General features: G+C 37.2%; 1 protein-coding gene across 1 annotated transcript in view; it reads left to right on the forward strand.

Annotated features, from left to right (window-relative positions):
- The window catches only part of LOC134649650 (uncharacterized), a 112,367-nt gene that overhangs the window by 21,379 nt on the left and 69,410 nt on the right, over positions 1–21,578 (forward strand). Inside the window, exon 2 of the mRNA XM_063504488.1 lies at positions 13,860–14,303. Within this exon, the coding sequence (XP_063360558.1) occupies positions 13,877–14,303 (427 nt within the window). The 5' untranslated portion in view covers positions 13,860–13,876. The remainder of the gene's footprint in view (positions 1–13,859; positions 14,304–21,578) is intronic.

Genomic DNA, 21,578 nt, shown 5'->3' on the forward strand with positions numbered 1-21,578 from the left:
ATTTAATCAAATCACCATATATGTACCATCTTCCAGTTGAGACTTTATCATTTCACTAAACTTGTTTAGCGAAATGATAAAACTAGTTGACTTTTTGAGTTCGTTTCGTCAACTTACTGTCGTGGTTAGGGATTTTATCAAATTCCTAAACAAATCTAGTGAAATGAAAAAGCGTTTCGCGTTTATTGGCCGATTTTGTCTTTTCACTAAACAGAGTCAGTGATTTGGTCAACTGACTGAATTTTTCTAGGGAAATGATGATATGGATTCGCCATTTTAACATCCTGCGTGACTTGATCATATCCCTTAGAGATTTGTTCAAATCTCTGTTTTGATCATTTCCCTGCGACATATATAACCGGAAAACTGTGAAATTTTAATATGTAAAAAATGCATTACTTAATTGCATCCCAGTTAACTATACCATAATTATATGTACATATTACTATGGCATAGTAATTGTAAGTCAACCTTAATAAAATTGTTGCAAGCCTAGTAGGTATGTACTTTCTACGTGATCTACAATTATACTTATATACACACAAGGTAAACTACTTGCAGTAGTTGCAGTAGCTGTTTTTGTACCATATTTGGCAATGTCACTTTTAGCACGGAAGCTTTAAATAGTATTCATTTTCGTACCATTAAATAGCAGGTAATTAATATTAAATTTTTTATTGCGTAAAAACATTATATGCTTCTGTTGATGTTTGAATGTATGCTTGTCGCTCTATGATAAATATATGTATTTTAAAACAAAGGGCTCCCCTGGAAAATGTTGATACCTATGTATTTATAACTAGATTATTTTTGGACTCGTAGGAATTGAAAAATCGCCGTCGAAAACGCTACAATAAAATGAAGCTTGTTTTTCCATAAGACTTCATGTGTATAATACTTACTTAAGAAAAGTAGGCTAACTGCCGTATTCGAACTTCAAGATATTCACAAGAGACGACACGTACTAGATCCATTCTAGATACGTTATAGTTTAGATTTCAACTAGTTCTCTTTTGCAGCGCAATTCGGGCAACCAATGTCACTTTTACGATAGATCGTGTAGATATCTATTAGATGTGAATTAGATCTCTAAGTAATATCTTGTGGAAATCGTTCAAGAGTATCTCCAGAATCGCGGCTCAAATTTGACAGGTTAGATCTTAAACATATCGTTATCATATCATGGCGATGTCTAAAAGATATGTAATAGATGTCTATTTCAAAATCCGAATCGGGCCCTAAGGACCTGTCAAATTTGACATTTGCGCGATTCTGGAGATACTCTTGAACGATTTCCACAAGATATGACTTAGATCCAATTCACATCTATTATATATCTAACGTAAAAGTGACATTGGTTGCCCGAATTGCGCTGCAAAAGAGAACTAGTTGAAATCTAAACTATAACGTATTTAGAATAGATCTAGTACGTGTCGTCTCTTGTGAATATCTTGAAGTTCGAATACGGCAGTAAGACAGTAAAGACTTGCCCTTCTCTAATGAGATGTTAACCATACATTATCAACACTCAGAATGTTTACTCGAGGGAAAATTACTTTCAACTTAAGTAAAAGTAAATTGACTTCTCTTGTCCTCTCTTCATCTTTTTAGGGTTCCGTACCCAAAGGGTAAAAACGGGACCCTATTACTAAGACTCCACTGCCCGTCTGTATGTCTGTCAGCAGGCTGTATCTCATAAACCCTGATAGTTAGATAGTTGACATTTGCACAGATGATGTATTTCTGTTCCCGCTATAACAACAAATACTAAAAAGTACGGAACCCTCGGTGGGCGAGTCCGACTCGCATTTGTCCGGTTTTATTTTATAATATCGAACATCGTTAGATTTAACCTAACCTTATTATCTTTTTAACAGAACCAAGCACTGCTTACGTAGGCTTAGCACATGAGCGCCGCGACGCCCGCGACAGCTAGTATTTCGCCCGCGAGATATACTATCCGTCCCTCTCTAATAAAAACAAAAAACCGGCCAAGTGCGAGTCGGACTCGCGCACGGAGGGTTCCGCACCATCAACAAAAAATAGAGCAAAACAAGCAAAAAAACGGTCACCCATCCAAGTACTGACCCCGCCCGACGTTGCTTAACTTCGGTCAAAAATCACGTTTGTTGTATGGGAGCCCCACTTAAATCTTTATTTTAGTCTGTTTTTAGTATTTGTTGTTATAGCGGCAACAGAAATAGGTACTTACATCATCTGTGAAAATTTCAACTGTCTAGCTATCACGGTTCGTGAGATACAGCCTGGTGACAGACGGACGGACGGACGGACGGACGGACGGACGGACGGACGGACGGACAGACGGACGGACAGCGGAGTCTTAGTAATAGGGTCCCGTTTTTACCCTTTGGGTACGGAACCCTAAAAACAGGTATTCATCTCGCGAGCGAGATACAAGCGCAGAGCTCCTGTGCTAAAGGTTCCGTCACACAGGCGCGTTTTCCGGGCGGGGCGTGAGCGTTTTATAACTGACCCCTTTGTAAAAGCGACGCGCCCCGCTCACGCCCCGCCCGGAAAACGTGCCTGTGTGACGGAACCTTAAACCTACTGTAGGTACCTACTCGCACGGATTGCTAAACATAGGACAGACTAGACTGTACTTATTACTCATTATTAACATGAACTAGGTATTCGTACTACGTGAGTTACGCTCCTTAGAGCATTTATCGGTGAATGAAGTAACCTTGTAGAGACAAACCAAAGAAAGTCTGCAGCGCTAGATTAAAAGTAGTTTTTAAAAATCAGTATGCGACAACACCACAGAAAATGGATTAAATAGTCTTGATACTTGTGAAATTTCTACCATGTTTACCGTCTATGAAAAAATTAAGCTGTATGCACAGCTTAATTTTTATAGTAAAATAAATTTCATTCCAACAATAGATGTCACTATTAATATGTAGACATATACTAATATTGATAAATAATATTGGGAGAATGTGACATTTGGCTTCATCAAAATTAATAAGCTTTTGTAATATCCGCGACGGCGGTAAATAGGTACAGAGGGCCTACCGCGAACACCGAAGTTCTCAATATGCGAGCATCTTTCTCTTTTACTCCCATTAAGGCGTAATTAGATTGACAGAGAAATTGCCCGCAATTTGCGAACTAAAGTTTTCGGAAAAACGAAATAAATCATTAAAACAATAAACATACAAGGTGTCCCAAGAAGTAGTGATATACTGAATGTTTTATTTACCATACTGAATTGGCCTATCTATCAGCTTAGCACACAAAACAAATCAAGCATCTACCGCAATAATTCACGTCACCATAAATAAAAATCTCATCGTACTCGGCGATAGGTGAAAAATTAAAAAAAATCATAACTCCGAAAATACGAAAAATCGCGGAACATACATGGGGGTGATTCAGATAGCCCTCTAGGTCCTCTACCTCCCAGCTTCAGTATATCACTACTTCTTGGGACACCCTGTATATTAAAAATTAATTTTAGCTTTAACTAGTAGGTACCCATGCCGTGAGCATAAGCATGGAGGTTGTGGGTTCGAGCTCAAAACCCGGTTAGTACCAATGAGTTTCTCGAAATGTTAGAGGAAGTTCATAAGTATGCCTATACCTATTAGGTGTGTTCAATTTGCTGTGAAACCTTAGTCTAAACCAATATTATATTATCTAAGTAGGTACATATGGTGAAGTATTAAGATGTTTCATTCCACTTACCCGTCATCAACTCCAAATTTTGTAAACATTGTCGTTTTTCAGCTTGAATCGCCTCGTGCTGACTTTTTACAAGTGTAAAATTATTCGTCATGCGGAAAAGTAACTCCCGCACGCCGGTTTTGTAAGGTTTCACCATGTTTATTCCGTTCATCACAAAACACAATGAATATTTAAACGATTTTGACAAACACATACCATAGTGCATGACGTTTACTGACTGCTTAAAAAACATTGCCATATGTAGTTTTTTAATTCGATGTCAAATTATTGCGCTGCAGACTTTCTTTGGTTTGTCTATAGAGGCGACACAATCAAGGCGATAGTTAACAATGCACGTGGGGGCTTTATTGTCTTTAGGCTGGTTATAGACTCAGGTGGCAGCATGTAGCAGTGTTGGCCGAACGTTCATTGCAATTGACCATTAACCAGTACAAATTGAACCGTAAACCGTAACGGACGGTTACAGTTTACGGATCAATTTATAATGGTTAATAGTCATAAATAGTAAATTGCATTAACGTTTCGGCCAACACTGGCATGTAGCATTGCCTGCGACTTTCGTTAGAGTTATTTACGTAGGCGTGCGTTGATGCAGTGGTTTCGATAAAATAACTAAACTTCCTTTTCTTCCCTTGAGTTTCGAATTCGAATAACCAATACTTACCTGGTTTCACTGCTTCAGAATTACTTTTATAATAGAAATGGAGACAGGGACACTTATTTTAGGCATATATTTACTGAATATACGGACGAAAAACTACTTAATCATGAAAATAACGGACGTTCATCATCTTCTTCCTCGCGCTGTCCCGGCATTTTGCCACGGCTCATTGGGAGCCTGGGGTTCGCTTGGCAACTAATCCCAGTAATTGGCGTGGGCACTAGTTAAAAATAACGGACGTTCATGACCAAAAAATTGTATGGCTGAATTAAAAATGCAAATATTTTCGATTGCTGAAGATATTTATTCTGTAAATTACTCTCGTACATTACGTTACAAGAAACGACACGGAATCCGCCTCGGTTATCCTCTTCTGAAGTATTTCACGCGCTGTTCCGTACAAACTTATTTTATTTCGCGTATTAACTTTTAACGAATACCCATTAGTCAAAGAAAAAGAAACTCCTATATCTGCAAATCTTCAGAAAACGCGTTTGTACGGGGTAAGGATAACCGTAGCGTAGACAATTTCGTCAATTTCATGGAATGCTCTTTCTGTGAGAAAAACGTTTGTGCCACAAGATGAACAATAAGCAAGTGCTTCAGGAAGCGAGATAGCCGTAACAGATAAAATAAGACAATTGACTGACCTACAACTCCGCTTTGTTAGTTTTCACACTTCGTTAGCGGCTCAATGTCAGGGTGAAACTAGTCAGGGACTACAATTCACTAATACGTAATCAAACATGTATGAGAATAAATTATATTTGAATGCTTACTTCTTTTTTCAATTTTTATCGTGTTTTTAGGGTTCCGTACCCAAAGGGTAAAAACGGGACCCTATTACTAAGACTCCGCTGTCCGTCCGTCCGTCCGTCCGTCCGTCCGTCCGTCCGTCCGTCCGTTTGTCACCAGGCTGTATCTCACGAACCGTGATAGCTAGACAGTTGAAATTTTTACAGATGATGTATTTCTGTTGCCACTATAACAACAAATACTAAAAAGAAGAAAAATAAAGATTTAAGTGGGGCTCCCATACAACAAACGTGATTTTTGACCGAAGTTAAGCAACGTCGGGCGGGGTCAGTACTTGGATGGGTGACCATTTTTAGGGTTCCGTAGCCAAATGGCAAAAAACGGAACCCTTATAGATTCGTCATGTCTGTCTGTCTGTCTGTCCGTCTGTCCGTCTGTCTGTCCGTCCGTATGTCACAGCCACTTTTCTCCGAAACTATAAGAACTATACTGTTGAAACTTGGTAAGTAGATGTATTCTGTGAACCGCATTAAGATTTTCACACAAAAATAGAAAAAAAACAACAAATTTTTGGGGTTCCCCATACTTCGAACTGAAACTCAAAAATTTTTTATTCATCAAACCCATACGTGTGGGGTATCTATGGATAGGTCTTCAAAAATGATATTGAGGTTTCTAATATCATTTTTTTCTAAACTGAATAGTTTGCGCGAGAGACACTTCCAAAGTGGTAAAATGTGTGTCCCCCCCCCTGTAACTTCTAAAATAAGAGAATGATAAAACTATAAAAAATATATGATGTACATTACCATGCAAACTTCCACCGAAAATTGGTTTGAACGAGATCTAGTAAGTAGTTTTTTTTTTATACGTCATAAATCGCCTAAATACGGAACCCTTCATGGGCGAGTCCGACTCGCACTTGGCCGCTTTTTTTTTTGCTTGTTTTGCTCTATTTTTTGTTGATGGTGCGGAATCCTCCGTGCGCGAGTCCGACTCGCACTTGGCCGGTTTTTTATCACCACCTGCTTGATGGATCAAAGACAAGAAAACGCAACTTCTTGATACTTTATTTCGATGTTAGCATAGTTCATCCTCAGGAACTTTGGTGAGCTTAGTTATTTAGGACTAGAGGCGGTATTTTGTACATTTATTGTGCTTCTGGTCTTCTGTCAGACGAGTTTCATCAGAAGTGTTTTCCTATTTGAACTGCCTGATGAAATAGAGCAAGATGACATTCGGCCGAGATCTACCCCTGCTACATTTTGCTAATTTTTTTAAGCATCACTGCGTCACGTCTGTCTGCTTATGTTCTGCATTCTGCATTTCACACCTAGAATGCGATTTCAAAGGTAATCCGGTGCCCTGCACGTCCCAGTACATCGGTGAGATACTCGTACCTAATACCTAAATACACAGAAGATTACACGACATGAAACAAATTGCATAATTGTAACATGGAAACCTTACGTAATGACATTAATGCTATGCATGCGATGGAATCAATAAACGATTGCATTGTTAGCTTTGTTGCAACTAAATCATTAATATCATTAGTCTTAGGCGGACCACCCGCGCTTGACAATATTGTTAATTAGTTCCATGATTAATTGACTGCAAGTGTAGTTTACTATCTAGATTTTAGGCATTCAAGTTTCAACCTAAAGAAGTCATGAATGTTAGATCATGCTTAAAATAATAAAGGCTAGAAGGGTTCCTCCTGGCAAGTGACAATGAAGATTTTGATTTTATGATGATTTTTCGGAACAAGGCTAAATATCCTTTGATGTTATGCTATAAAATGTTGTTTCGCAGGTCAGAATGGTCTTTTTCCCCAATCAACTTTACGCCGGCCAAAATCAAACGGCTGGCGGACCGTGTGTGGTTTAGAAATTCCTGGTATAAAATGTATAATACAGTTGTTAAATTCGAACTAGCAATTTACAAAATCAAATGGAATTTGTTTTGATTGAAAATTTCTGTTTGCTCAGTAGTTTAAACTCTAGTAAAACTTTACTCCGATAAATGACCTATAATCAGCTGATAAGCACACTCCACATCCTTGACTTATCGAAAGGAGTTTATCGAGCCGTGTGTGTTGCCACAGCACGACGTCTGGACCGCCTGGCCCAGATAGCTCGAAGTCCGTGGCGCAATAACTGGAACACCCTGTGGCTGTCACTCTACTCAATTGATGGATGAGTGTATAGAAATGTTACGATCGGTTCCACGAGTATCAATTGATGATGTTAATTCACTGTTTATAAAAAGGATATTAGAGCAACGTACAGTGTCTGATCGTAGGTACCTACGCTTTAAATTTTCTACATGGCTTCGTGAGTTTCAATAAATTATGACGATTTTATTCTAAATATCTCTATTGTTTATGTTTAAGCGAATATGACCATGTAAGATTTACTCGCCACACGATGGACAACGAATTGGATAAATCGCCATTTTGAAATTCAGTTGCGATTAAAACTTTCCGTTCATTAACAATAAGTCGTGTTACATCTTACGTTTGATTCTAGTTAGAAGAATGAGTATATAATATTGTACCAACTTTTCAATTGTATGTTTAACCTACTTATGTCTACAATCGCAGTTTCTTTCGTTCCAAAAAACCAATATTAAATTTCAACGAACCAAGTACTGTGAAAGGTAGACCAATTTAAAAATAACAAGCAGTCGCTATTTACGTTCTACATGTCTGTCCCTTTCATCTTGATACAGAGGAGTGAGATAGTAGTCGATAAGTGAGATATGGTTGCGAAACCCATACTAATACGAAAGTAGCTCGGTCTCTCTATGATATTGATAGGCACTTAGATGTAACTTTGGCGTGATAATATGTTAGTTTATGTTGCCGGTTCAAAATTCTATTACCTATCTTGTTTCTGACCACTCTGTCACGCTTCTTTTTTCTGTCTTTTATCAAAAAGGTAAATAAAAAGAATTGCTACTGTACTAGCTACACATTATATTTTATATGAGAAAAAGTAAAAACTTTTAATCTCATACAAAAAGCTCCACTCCATCACATTTATTTTTTGGGACAAAAAACAACACAACGAAAATAATTTTGACCCCGCGAATCACTACTTTAACCTTAAAATTGTAACCTTGGGAGATTAAACAAGAAACAAGGGTGGATAATTTATATGGGAATGCTATTACTATTAGAATCTATACGTAAAAGGTCGCGGTAAGAAGCTAATATCAAAATGGATGCATTTGCATTACGTTATTTATTACGTGCGTAACTAGTAATTCGTGAGTTTAGTGATTGACAGTAAATGGTACACAGCATTTGAAATCTGGAACATCCTCAGCGTTGAAGTCGTGATACTCGTGATTAACTAACTCTACTCTTGGTTTTCGGCATTTGGAAATAATTTATGTTAAAAGTAGCCAATTACACATTATCCTTATATCTGTGTGCCCTGGAGTTCTGTAAAATGAATTTTCCTGATAACGAAATCACCTTCATAAACCCGTTTGCTAGATTACCTAGTCAAATCTTTTTAGTCGTTTGCAAAACATGATGATGATGATGATCCTTCCGACCGATTTCGGCCATGGCGACCACTTCGACTTCTAGTTTGCTCAGCGCGAGCAAAAAATATTGTTAGACGCAAAACTTACTTACTTGTTGTATTAACATCAATAAGGTTTAGGTTTTTCTCTGTGAAAACTAAATATCCTAGCTCACATACCTACTCATAGTCTATGCTGCTTTGTTATTATTCTAATAATGTAGTCCACTTAGAATAAAAATACAAATTGTTATCTGAATCGACAATAATTACTGCTTTATCTTCAATTAGTTGTACCATACGTCATTTGAAAATGTATTGCACAGCAAAATTATGTAGAGCAAGTCGTACGGGTTACCTATTGCAATAACACATAATTATTTCCCAGCACTTTATCTGATGTAAGATGTTAGTTATTTAATCCTGTACTTATGCAAACAAGGAGACTGTTCCTTGCGAAATGATGATATAATTATTAATATTACTTCATTCAGTGTTTGTTTAAACACTAACTCAAACAACCGTGAGAAGTCGGTATGAGAATATTGAGAATGCCTGCAAAGAATTTACCCTGGATAATACTGAAATAAGACTTAGGTCTTCTACACTCTAGCCTAAAAAAGGACCTGCCGAGAACATCTAAAATCAAGATCTGCCTCTGTACTAGTGTACTCTGTATCGCTCAAATTCACAAGAGCAATAGAGAAGCAGGTAAGAGATAATGAAAGTATGATTTTCATTGTTCGCGGTACTCCCTTAGAACATAATGATCACAGAAGTGGTTATGTTTATGAAGTACCCAAAATCTAAGTAAACTACGGGACCATGCAGCGGCATATTAACTGCAACCTGCAACGGGACTAAATGAATATCACTCAAACATGAGAACTGAACTGAACGTGTGAATCCTGCGCTCTAATGAAGTAATTATGATTCAACATGCCACCTATGATAAAAAGTTAACGTTGAATGATGTACCATTGTGGTCACAGTAACTGACCAATTGTAAACCTTATTATAAGCATATACCTATGGTCTACGAAAGGTCATTTAAATGTGTTGCTGTTAACGGCAGAGACGATCGTACCTCTCAGTCAGCGTCAGTTTAGCTTGGTATGTATGCCGATGCCGCTTAGATTTTGTTTTTTAAAATAAGTTTATTATGAACCTAATAAAAATGATTTCATTATAAATGCGCTCGATAATGATTTGATGATAATATTATTATTATTCTTTACTCTTCTTAGTAAAGATAGCTGAAACTTGATATGACAATATGACCCAAAATAATAAATAAAGAAAACGTCAATATACCCATAACTCAGGAACATATATCACACAAATAAATTCCCTTACCAAGATGTGACCCCCAGACCTTCAGCTTCAAGCTTAATACGGATAATTTTTAGAGAATTCATTTTTCATATCTCCCATCTATGTCCCGGACCATCTTCAGGTGGAACTATCACATTGTACACGACCTTATATTATTAATACCCCTCTCTGTGTTTAAGCGATTATTAGCACGTATGAATAATTGACGGGCAGATTCCAGATACCGCATACCGCATTGTCTCGAGCCATGGGAAACGCGTAACCCATCGCTTGTTGATGGGAACCTGAACTCGTCACACTTACTCGTATCGGCAAGTCTAACTGTACCTCCTACTCCCACCAAGAACTCACGGCGACTTGCAGCGAACTCCACTACTACCATGAAACCGAAATTGGCAAATTGCGAGGTTCGTTCTCTTTTACTCCAATGAAGGATTTCACTCTAATTATAGAGTGACAGAGAAAAATGCCTGCAATTTGCGAACTTCGATTTTCGCGGTTATAGCTCTGTGCATCGATACCGATCGAGTTTAGTCATTAAATGATTGAGAGGGAGTTTGAAGAATCTTTAATTACCTAAATTCACGTTATAGCCCCTTACTACTTGATAAAACATAATATTTGTATCTACCTATAGTACAAGTACAATCTAACATTTCAACCCATTTTTCTATAAGTACATCACGATCCATGCCTCCCTAACCCGATCTTTCTCGCTCTATTTATCTACATAAATCAGTCACAGAGCACTAGTCTAAAGCGAAAATTCAAATGGCTGTAAATTCTGGCAATAAGTTAGGTATCAATATTCCCATTACAAGCAGAGATTGCAACTTATTTTGACTTTAAAACGAACCACCAACAGGCGTGTCTCACTCCGCGATTTCGTCGCTTTGCTACAGGCAATGATATTATATAACCATAGATAGGTTATACTCATACTTGAGGAGCACAAAAAATACTTCCATATTTATTTCAGTGCCTACGAAGGAATCTGTTATTTTTGATTAGTTTTCTCATTACATCCATCTTTGTTACACTCGTTGTTAAACATAAGGTCATCTCTTTCTCTTTCGGTGTGCGGGAGCTCGTTAGCACGTGCACATTTCTCGCTTGTCCAGCCGCGTCTAAAGGAAACTTGTCCAATTTGTCACAAGATAAGCGCTTCAATTTTGGAACGCCTATAACCTATCTTGAGTTATAAATCATTGGCTACAGGTAGCTAAAAGTACATCCGTTCGGCCCCAATTTTGAGGAAAGCCATAAGCCGCGCGTGGCGCTGTCGCCACCTAGCGGCCATATCTGTGCTGATCGTAACAGACGCGTTTTGTTAGAGAGTGAGTCTTCTGTACTTAGTACTATTATTTATTCTGTGCCACCAAGCCCTGGTGTTTGTCTCGATATTTAAATTACATCAGAAGGTAAACATTTTCCCCATCTTAAGGTTGACTCTATCAGCATGTTTATGTATATTCATGGCTCTGGTTGAAAGTTGTATTACAAGACTTCTGCATAGCGATTACTACCACACATTACTGCATAAATTACAAGTCAGTTATTAATAACTTTACTCGATCTCTACCAATATCTACTCATGTATTCCACACACATACATATATCCCGATTAACGATCGTTCTGATCTGACTGCTACTCTAACTAGTTTGATATTGGATTATTTTTCAAGTGTGCTGTGCGATGCGAGCTTGCAAAAGATACGCTGATAATGTGTAAAAAACCGTGCGAGTTAAGGTTTCCAATTCAGTGCACTTTTGATTAGCGCTGTGATTAGATTATTTTGCTCGTCTAGCTTGCGTAAGCCCGATATACAGTATGTAAACTAACGACAACCATTTACTCAAACCCGGTAATGTGTAGTAGGTCACACTGAGCAACTTTTACCCGCACCGAACCCGAAATCGCGAAAAAAAAATTTGGTTGTTTCATACATTTTGCTGGTCTAGCATTGAAATTTTCTATGGGAGAGTCAATTTTTTTTTCGGGATTTCGGGGTTGGCGCCATAGTAAAAGTTGCTCAGTGTGACCTACACATTAACGGGTTTGAGTAAATGGTTTTCGTTAGTTTACATACTGTATGTTGTTGCTCAATATGTTATACTATCTTACCAAACTACATACTGAACATAACAATAAAACTTAACAGTTTTTGTTTTGTTTTTATACCTAAAACAAATACGATGCGTGCAACTTCTATTTTTGCCGCGTCGAATTTGAAATTGGATTCCGCCGAGTTGGTTTTTTAATCCATTCAATTTAATCTCACTAATAGCCAGCGGCAATTTAGGTTAACGGCCAGTTCTTTATTTAGCATCGTTTTATTTAATTGGTGTATTGTCGTGGTCAGTACTTGATTGCAAGATCTGCAGAGGCCTCACCTTCTCCGAACAAATACCTAACGTGAATAAAGACATTGCAGTTTTTTCAGCCTCATTTCACTCTCGTCGACTATAAAAGAGTGTTCAATAAGCCGTGTATGGAGGGTCGATTGCAGATGTCATTATGGCCTTGTAAATTGAGAACAGAACGGATTCATTTCCTGAAGTTGATCACGGAACGAGAACTGTCAACAATTGCACAGAAGACAGTTCAGTTTACATGGCAGCGCGTAGGTTGCGGACGCGTCGCTTCGCTGCGACATTGAACGCGACCTTTAACTATTTAATTTTTAAAACAATTAGTCCCGTGCATGCACCGTCGGCCTTTGGCTGAATAAGTACACAATGTTCAGTCACCGCCTTAGTCTACTGGAAGAAAGTCGCGTTTCGCGCCGCGATTAAAAAAGTTTGCTCAAACGTTTCTTATCTGTGATTCTGATTGCTTTTGAATTTTACGCAGATAACACCTTGTGACGATTGTTTGTTTTGTGGAATGGCGATACCATTGCAGTGCGGATACTGTTATAATTTCTACGGTTTGCGGCTGCGGTTTGCTTCATAAGGTAGTCTTATCTACAAAATGTACCTTTATTCATATCAAAGTAATATGTTCTATAGCAGCGGTCGGCAACCCGCGGCCCGCGGGCCGCATTCCCGTGAACCTGTCACTTGCGGCCCGCGAGCCTCCCTGGCCATTTTGTATGTAATATTAAAAAACGACAATGTCTAGTCTAGTCATAAATATTAACAAAGTGCGGCCCGCGTTAACTTCGTCAACTACTATGTGGTCCTTGGCTGCTAAAAGGTTGCCGACCGCTGTTTTATAGTATAACATAAAAATGATGCGATGCGTTTCTTTTATCCGGCAAAACAGTTACAAACAAATATTTAAATATTCAGCAGCAGTCTATAAATACTGATTTCAATCAAGTTATCGTAAAAAGTAGTAACTTTATTTTAATTTAGTCTCATTCATTAATAATTGAAATATCTTATATTTAGTTTAAGATATACTGGCTGTATATCATAAACCATAAACTAAAAGCTATTTCAAATTATTTTTACACACAAACAGAACACTAAATCTTGCGAGCGAGTCTTGTAACGAGTCATAAACTATCTTATACTGTTATAAGATGCTGTAGATAAGGTGACGGGTTGAGATGATTTAAAGACTATTTACGTAAAAGGTTAGATACCATGCACTGATACCTTGATTATGACAGGAAATCACTAAATCTTAATTACTAGTTTCTAGCTAACTGGAAATCCCAGATAATTAATAATAAGCACCTCTGCTAACTAAACTGTTGTGTTGTACATAAACCTGTACCACAGGTGGATAAAGACAAACACCGAGATGATCCTATTATACCGTTTTTACCAAGTTATGATAAAAACTTTATTAAACACTACCCTGAATAAGTCGCAAGTCCGAAATCCGAACTAAACCCGTTTTTCTTCCACAGACACAAATGAAACGACAATGCAGACAGCAAGAGAGTCAAGCAGGCAGCGACGGAGCAACAAACGGAGAAACTCCAGAAAGAAATCCCTCTCACCGTCCGACCTAAAATGTTACGATAAGTCAGACAATCGCTCCCTATCCGAAGGCACGAAAGCCAAGCATAGAAAAAGCAACATAAGGAGAACTTTAACGCATCCGTTCACCGGCGACCAGGATGCGACGATGATAGGAGTGTTTAACCGTGAAGTGAAGGCCCCGGTGCCTGAGAGTGACGAGTCCAACATCCCTCCGACGAGCAGCGACAGGGACACGGAGGATGACGCGCGAGTGTTGAAGTCTGTGATCAACCGGTCCCGATGGGATTCCGGGAGTGAGATGGACTCGTTGGTTTCGACTGTGGTGAGGCGCGCCTCGGCCCGACGACGCAGGATGCCAGCAAACCCAGGTGAGCTGACTGACTGGAACACCGTATGCATGTGTATATATGTCCTTTCTTTCAGATGCATTAGTACCTCATGATAGTCATGATGATCTTTTGCAAGTACTATTAGGTAGTTCTGTGGGCGAGATGCTTTGGTTAGTCTGTGTTGTATTTTGCCATTCTTTGGTATCGCCCAAACCCTGTAGAAAAATTAAACAAAAGACGCAACTTGGGGTTCGGTTAGGAAATACGAGTATTAATTTCATGATAATGTATGTTATCTGTACCTGATTGGGATAGCCTACTCATAACTTGACATTTAAGTACCGGTCTACAGCAAATGCAATAAATCAAGATTTTCAATCAAAATCTTTTCCCGTTTCCCCACTTTTTGCTACTTATCTTACTTATTTTCCTAAGGGCCACTTGCACCATTAACTAACCCCGGGTTAAACCTGGAGTTACCATCATTACCATTACAATTTGACACTGGGTTAACGGTTTAACCGGTTAACCCCGGGTTAGTGGGGTGGTGCAAGTGGCGCTTATACTTTCATAACACCTAAACCGTGTTTTAATTCGATAGTAGGTACAATTGTTGTGATAGTATAGGTACCTATATAATATCTCTAATGTTTGGAAATGGAGTAAGTTTTAGCACCCTTGTCTGAAATAATCCCTTGGATTACCTACCTACTTAAACCAGTATTAATTAATCTTATACACACGTCGTCAAGAAATTCCCCACTCTGCGGCATGATCAAATGACCGTAATTTAGGCAAGCAGCATTTCAAAGATAATGACTAAAGGATGCTGTTTATTAGGTTTCTGCCAAAGAGGTCATGGCTTGCAATATGGTTGCTTCTTATTAGTGGCAAGCTACAGGTTCCATTCCATCTCATCGTAAGTTAACCGCAGTTTTCATTCACTTTCCTGTTGCTATTGCTATCTCTTGCGTTAACATTATGTTTTAATTTTAACGCACGTATTTTCTGTCATTGGGTAAAAGTACACGCGGAAATAACTAAATAGCTACGTCATTACGATATTTTCGAGAAATGAAGACAGAGACCTTGCGAACAAAGCAGTAATTTTGTCTGTAATCAACTCATCGATGTGATTTCTGTTGTTACGTATCTATTAACTAATAAGAAACTTTCCTTTTCCCATCATCATTTTATTATTATTACTGTTTTCTCTTTCTGGAAATATGATGAAAGAACATGCACGAAAATAATCAAACACAAATAATTTTGTATCAGAACAATAGGCTATTTACAGTATTTGCACTATTGCATAATCTTTCCTATTACAATACAAGTTCTAATTGGCGGTTCCATGAAATTATATCCCAGATTAACTGCCGTATTCGAACTTCAAGATATTCACAAGACACGACACGTACTAGATCCATTCTAAATACGTTATAGTTTAGATATCAACTAGTTCTCTTTTGCAGCCCAATTCGGGCAACCAATGTCACTTTTACGTTAGACAGAGTTAGATATCTATTAGATGTGAATTGGATCTCTAAGTCATCTCTTGTGGAAATCGTTCAAGAGTATCTCCAGAATCACGGAAATGTCAAATTTGACAGGTTAGATCTTAAACATTTCGTTATCGTATCTTGGTGATGTCTAAAAGATATCTAATAGATGTCTATTTCAAAATCCGAATCGGGCCCTAAGTTTCAACTTAAAAAGAATTAGAGATTTCCTTGAAAATAAGTATTGATATTAATGACTTCCGGGAAGAGTTATTCGAATGCCATCTCCAATTATTCAATAGAAAAATTAGAAAACCGTGTTCCTCGTAACTATGTACCTATTATTGATGCGTCATTCATCCACATACAAATTTTGGATTGCAAAACTAAGACAAATTTTTTCTTGTCTCCGCCACCCAAAGGTTGTCCGGAAGAGATTAGACACCGCCTGTAGTTATCTATATCTTTTTGTTTCTGTACATGTATAAATTGTAAACTGTGTCAGGTGTGCAATAAACAGTATTGAATTGTATTGTAAAGCAGAACACAAAGTTATGACAGATTTAACTCTACGATAATTGGGAAATGCATCTATGTCCGGAAAATTACCAGTTTTTACTATTTATTGGTCTTTTCATCATTCAGATTATTTCTCAGGTTTAACGAATGCAGGAACTGGCAAATTCAAGTACCTATACAAATGTCTCAACGCTGCACAATATCTGTTATGTAATCGTGTTTAGTCGGCAAACTAAACTACACCGGTTTTCACAATATCGCGCGACAAGACAATACGGAACTGATACATATAAACCTGTGTAAATAATTAATACACGTATAGAGACTGGCAATTGACTGTGAGTCTAGTTTTAAATCGTTCTTGGACTTTGCTAGACGGAGACTTGGCTCTCGATTTACAAAATGTTGCGTTTTTTTTTACCTACTAAAATGTGCTAATAATATGGAATTATATAGCCAATAATGTGCCTAGAAAGAGAATAATTATATATAGAGTCGGATCAAGACAAGTCTACGATAATGACCCTCCCTCACTTTGTTAATTACCTCCTCTTACCCCACACTTAAATCGGTGCAAAGTTCAGACGAACTCTAAAATCACTTAACGAAATCAGGCCTGTCAAATTTCCAAATTCAATTTGTTTTTACTTCAGATAAGTCGGATAAGTGACGCATATCTGGATATCTTATTGGTTGCATAGTTAGTCTATTATAAATTCCACATCAAGCTACCGTATACAGGGTGCTTCCTGTAACATGAGCAATAAATTAAACTAAAATACTCCTCAAACTGACCGTGAACGTGACGTGAACATTTGTTCAGCAACTTTTAATAATTATGAATCCTTTAGTCTTCCTCTTTTTCATATAAAATAAATATTGTCTTCAATGTACGCTGACATCAGTGTGTTTGATTGACGTTGTTTGTCACGCTTTAAACATAACAAAATTTGCAATAAGTACATTGCATCTTAGAATAAACTCTAAAATGTAATAAAAATCAAAAAATGAGTTATTTTAAGTTGCTGTACAAATGTTGGTCAGTTTGAGGAGTACAGCCTACAGTTTAATTTATTGCTCCTGTTACAGGAAACACCACGTATATTATGTTTTTAAAAAGCTTTACTATCCATATATCCACTTGAATCAACACATCTCAATGATGGTAAATATAGAAAAACAATTAATTAAGTAATGCTATGAGCGTATCATGTGCATTCATTTCCCTGCCCATTCTACGTGTACGGTTAACTAAACGATATCAAAGATGTTTGCACAAGATACAACTTGGAATGCGATACGTCCTTCCTATGCCCTTATATAGATTTTTTGTTACAAAATGGAGTATTTAAAAATATGTTAAGTGGACAGTTGGACACTTCACCTTAAAAGAAATACATAATCATTCAACGCCTTCGCTTAAATAGTCAACACTTGCCGTCTTTGATGCAATGTTCGATTTTTTTTTACTTTTTTCATTATGATAAGGTGAAAAAGTCATATCCGGCATTGCAGCCGACCCCAATATGTGTCAAAACCTGGTTTCAAAAGGGTTTGATATCAAAAGTCCTTAGTAAGTAAATTTTCTTAATCCTAGGCACTGTTAGGTTACCTCATGCTTTTTTTAAACAGCACAGGATTTCAATTGTTATTATTCTAGGATTATTGGGTTTTAACATTAATTTATTTTTAATATAAGTACATTAACATTCATTTACTTGTATAGTATATTTTAAACACGATGGGTACGGTGACAGATGTAATCGACATACAAACCTTAAAACGCATAATCCGCCAAAATTGTATTGAGGTGACATCTGTAACCGTACCCTTCGTGTTTAAAAAATACTATAGGTAGTTATTTATTATTTTGTACAATATTTGCATCTTGTGTATCTCTCCTGATGCTCCTATGAGCGCCATCTGGTTAAATATGTTCGCAATACTGCGCACACGTTGAGTGCACCGAGGCCTAGCGCAAGGCAATGTTTACTCTCTAGTCGCTAGTACTAGCGATTTACGTTAGATGGCGTGCAAGTTAACATTTATGAAATTGGACTTGCTTACATACAAAGTACAGTCTATTCATGAGAATGATTTAGTGAATGTATAGATTGCTCACTCCATACATCAGTTTTAGTACCAAAAAGACTATTAGCATCTAGCATCGAGTAGCGGAACTATCAGTACTGCTACTTGACAATAGATGTAGCACCGACCGGAAAGTCTTATGCTGTTGAGATTAGACTTTCCGGTTGGTGCTACATCTATTGTCAAGTAGCAGTACTGATAGTTCCGCTACTCGATGCTAGATGTAGACACTGAAATTAATAGTCTAACTGATGTATGGAGTGAGCACTCTTGTCTTACTATATTTCTCTATGAATGTAGGTAGGTGAGGGTGGGGAGGGTCGATCCCTAGGGGACACTTGGTAAACTTCATTTTTAATCAAACCAAACGAGATACATTTTTTTGCGCTGGTAACACTCATTCATTCGTTCCTAACTTCACGTTCTGTCATGGCACTGTATCGGAAAAGTCAGTGGTTCAAAAATGGCAGACGGTGAAAGATTTTCTGCGTACTATATTCAATTTTCGGTAAGCTTTAACTGGATTTATTTTATAATATGAGATGGAAATGATGTTAGTGAGAGTCCTTATTTTATTTGTTGTTTATTGAAGTGATGATTAACTTGGATTACATTGATATACGCGAACACATGTTTCGAGTACGGCACGTTTTATAATCTTACTATGTATGGGGAGACTTTGTCTTTTTCTTCAGGGGAGATATGATTCCGGGATCATGTCACCCCCAAAGCGATCAAGTATACATTGTAATAAATTTACTTACAAAATGATTCATAGAGCTATCATAAATATTTTCTTTTCTTTAGTAAATCATGCCGCGAAAGTACGACCAGAAAAACACTGATTTAACCTTTCAAGGTTTTTGACTCATTATTGTTTATTAAAACGGAATTTAATGGCGTATAATTCAGTTTTTAATTATACAACCGACTCCGAAAACGGAATTATCTCCGTGGCCTTTGAAAAGACTGACTAAAGTTGACATCAACATTTTACGAACTACCCGTACTTGGTCTTTTTTATCAAGTTAAACGTTTTACACACAGGGGATGCTACTCGGTCGACAAAAAACACTTATAACGATATTTGGTTTTCAACCGGCGATATTTGTTTTTATGGATGAAATGCTATTTCAATGGCTTTCCGACCTTATGTACTATAGAACCGACGGTCCATAGAAAGGATTTTAGGATTATGCAGCTCAAACACCGTCCTCGAAACAGCAGTAAATTTTTAAACTTATTTGTTTACTTATTGTTTACTATAACAATAACGACCAGTGATGGGTAAAAGAATTAAAATTGCTGTAAAAACTTTAAAAAAATTAGCTTGTTACAAGAAATTTTATGTTAATAACTTAGATTTTTGTTTTTTTTTTGGTACAAAAATTGATTCCCTATTTTATGTTGTTTTATGGATAATACGATTACATTGTTTTTTTAAAGTATAAGATTATGGATTAATATGTGTTTGATATCTTCATATATTAATTTTCTGTAGATATAGTGAATAAATTAATGTAGATACTACCCTCGAAATATGACATTGCCACTTAAAATCTTTTTACCAAGTGTCCCCAAATCTGGAAGACTTGATCCCTTCGGCTTAGACATCTGATTACCGGAAATACAACTTCAAAGCATGGAAGATGCAATATATATATGTTTGCTGTGTATTTTACAAATTATAGATGCATTGCTAATAGCGATCCGAGTTATATAATCAATGAGAATCTGGTATGGGGAGACATGGTAAAAATATGTTTACCATGTGTCCCAAGAACCAGGGTCACTTGATCCCCCTAGGATCAAGGCTCCCGACCAGGAGTAAACAAGTCTCCCTTACAGGGGACACATGGTAAAAGTCAACAGTATGGGTTTTCATTAAATAATGATATAATTTATTGCACAAATCTGTTCTAATTCAAACTATTAATGAAGAGATAAATTCTGAGTCGTATGGTCTATAAAGTTTTTCAATACTACAAATAGTTAAGAAAATGTATGCTAAAAACAAAAGGGGTGATCAACCCTCCCCAGTTTCCCCTACTCAATTTCATGAGAAGAAAAAATCCACTTAACATGCTACTAGGTATCAGCTATAATTATTTAGTTGCGAGTTATAAATTGGTATGACCAAAATGGTGCCTATCATATAAGTATCCAATTATCAATACTGTGTTGTTAGCGCTACTTGGCGCTACCTAAGTTACCTTGTATGGTAAGTACATAATTGATTATGTTTGCTTGTAAGAGTTATAAGTTTCGCAATTGCCAATTCTTTTCATTTCATTGACCTTGCATGAATATTCAGGGTGGAATCACATCTGTCACAATAAATATTATAGGACATTTGTACACAAATTGGCTAGCCCCACTGTAAGCTCAAGAAGCAGGCTTGTGTTGTGGGTAACATTTTTTCGGCGACTTTTAAAATAACTTGCGTAGGTACAGACCGTTTATTCCAACACTCAAGGTATTGTCAATTTTGTTAAAATCGTGACAAGTAACGTCATTACAATGATGATAGCGTTGATTGAAGGTAATAATTAATTTGCATGAAAAACAGGAAGTCTAAAGTTTAAAAGTTGTTAAACAATAGTTATTTGTTTTACAAGGGGGCAAGGTTGTTGTTTAACCACTTGTGCTAATATTGATACCCGACCAAGCGAAAGATTCCAAAATTGGTTCGAAAAATGGAATCTTGAGCGTTGCGAGGGTTTCAAAGCACGAGGGTTAAACAACATTTGCCCCCGAGTGAAACACAAAAATTTCCACCACACCAACCCGAAGCAAGTATTAAATGTAAAATATCAAACAAAATCAAATCCAAATTAATGTTATTAAATATTTATCATCCAAAATCATCATTTAAAAGTCAATTCTACCAGCAAACATAAGAAAACAACTCAAAATTTGCATTTGATTACTTTGCCTCACATGTGAATAAAATGCAACTTTGCTATCAGTTTTTGAAGTGCAAAGTAAGCCTTTCCGAGCTGATGTGGTGAAAAAGTTTTATCGTTTTGAGGAGTACAATATACTTATAAATGTTTTAATTATTTGCTCGTGTTACAGGACCCACCCGTTATACTTCTTCTTCTTCTTCTTCCTCGCGTTATCCCGGCATTTTTGCCACGGCTCATGGGAGCCTGGGGTCCGCTTGACAACTAATCCCAAGAATTGACGTAGGCTCTAGTTT

The sequence above is a fragment of the Cydia amplana genome, chromosome 7, assembly GCF_948474715.1.
Source record: "Cydia amplana chromosome 7, ilCydAmpl1.1, whole genome shotgun sequence".
Lineage (NCBI taxonomy): Eukaryota > Metazoa > Arthropoda > Insecta > Lepidoptera > Tortricidae > Cydia > Cydia amplana.